At 29.3% G+C, this 1,626-nt stretch overlaps 1 protein-coding gene across 1 annotated transcript in view; it reads right to left on the reverse strand.

Annotated features, from left to right (window-relative positions):
- Positions 1–352: 352 nt before the first annotated feature.
- Positions 353–1,626, reverse strand: part of LOC117182847 (zinc finger protein 208-like) — a 9,356-nt gene continuing 8,082 nt past the window's right edge. The window contains exons 6-7 of the mRNA XM_033375957.1: positions 1,201–1,338; positions 353–1,124 (exon numbers count right to left, since the gene is read on the reverse strand). Of these exons, the coding sequence (XP_033231848.1) occupies positions 430–1,124; positions 1,201–1,338 (833 nt within the window). The 3' untranslated portion in view covers positions 353–429. The remainder of the gene's footprint in view (positions 1,125–1,200; positions 1,339–1,626) is intronic.

Genomic DNA, 1,626 nt, shown 5'->3' on the forward strand with positions numbered 1-1,626 from the left:
GATCTTCATTTAAACCTTCACTTAAACTTATGCTACATTTGATTTTCTACTTTTGATTTATTAATGCTTCATAATAACTTTAGTTATTGATGACACGAATATGTCTTAAGATAAATTATAAAAACGAAATCATTTTATAATACTGCTTATGAGAAACCCAAAATACTTTTGTTATTTTATGACTTAATAGCAACACTTGAAAGAAAATGGTAAAAAAATCTATCTATTAATCTTACAAAACCTTCTAAAGTAATATAGAGAATTATGTATTGGTTTTTGCAAAAAGGAAATTAAAGAATATAACTATTTAATGTAATTCAGAGAAAAGTTTAATTATTTTAATACACGTTTACTTCATATGTTGTGAAATAATGGGTTTTTCAAAAAAATATTAGAAATTTCGAAAATTTTAATATTTAATGCCCACTATTATTGTTTCAAGTGGCGCAAAGCAATGTGTCTTAACAAGCTGCTTTTCTGATTCGTTTTGTGTTCACAATAGTGGCAAAAGAAATTTGGTTTAAATTCTGAGTGGACTAAACGTTTATGCTGATTTAAAGCACTTAACCAAACATAACTTTTTGAACATTCGTTACAATGATGCCTCGTTTTCGATGTCATTAAGTGACTAGCAATAATGTGTCTTGACAAGCTACTCTTTAAATTTGTTTTGAATCCACAACAATCGCAATTAAATTTTTTTACGACTGCTGCATGTTCTACATGTTTATGCTGACTTAAATTTCTGAGCAAAGTGTAACTTCGAGGACACATATTACATTTATGCCTCAATTTCGACTTATTTGAGTTTGCGTTATGATGCACGCGATTTACATGGGCATTCATGTGAAATTTTCGTTTAAATCGCTTGTCGCAAAGTTTACATCCGAACTGTGGAACAACGTCGCATTCGAATTTTTTATGTGCAACTAAACTGTATTTCTTTTTATAGACCCGAGCACACTTATCGCATTTGTACTTTCTGTCCAGTTCCAGCTGTGATTCCTGAATTTTCTTTTCCTTACGGATCGGAAGTTCGTTAATAGGAAAAATATCGTTCCTTATATATACGCGTAATCTTGGCTCATATTTTTCAGTACATTTACGAATTGCAGTCTCTGGATCTAAAATAGGAACAAAATTAATTTCGTAAATTTTATGCTTCAGTTTAAAATATTTTAATTTGAAATGTGGGCATACCATCGATAATTTCTTCCTTGATTTCCAAAGTGTCGTCAATGCCATATTCAACTACGCAATTAAAATCCTCTTCTTTTTTTTTAAATAGTAGATTCTGGTATACTGCTTGGTCTTCTGGAAGAGCACTCCTTAGTTTCTCTGAAATAATCACAAAAACGTGAATTACAATTTTTTTAATTTTTGAATAACTGATTATTATCCTATTTATATTAACACGATTCATTTTCTCCTACCTAAATTGGCATTATTGCAATTTCAATTAAAACTTCATTAAACTTAAAATGGTGTTACAATTATAGGCCATACATTTTTTTCTCTTTTAAGTTCCTTCATATCTTTCATCTAAACTTACATTTAGAGTATTTTATTTTAATTCCAAAGGAAGCCTTGGGTTTCTATGAAAAATAATATCTTAACGTACACTGT

This window comes from Belonocnema kinseyi, chromosome 2 (assembly GCF_010883055.1).
Source record: "Belonocnema kinseyi isolate 2016_QV_RU_SX_M_011 chromosome 2, B_treatae_v1, whole genome shotgun sequence".
In the NCBI taxonomy this organism is placed as follows: domain Eukaryota; kingdom Metazoa; phylum Arthropoda; class Insecta; order Hymenoptera; family Cynipidae; genus Belonocnema; species Belonocnema kinseyi.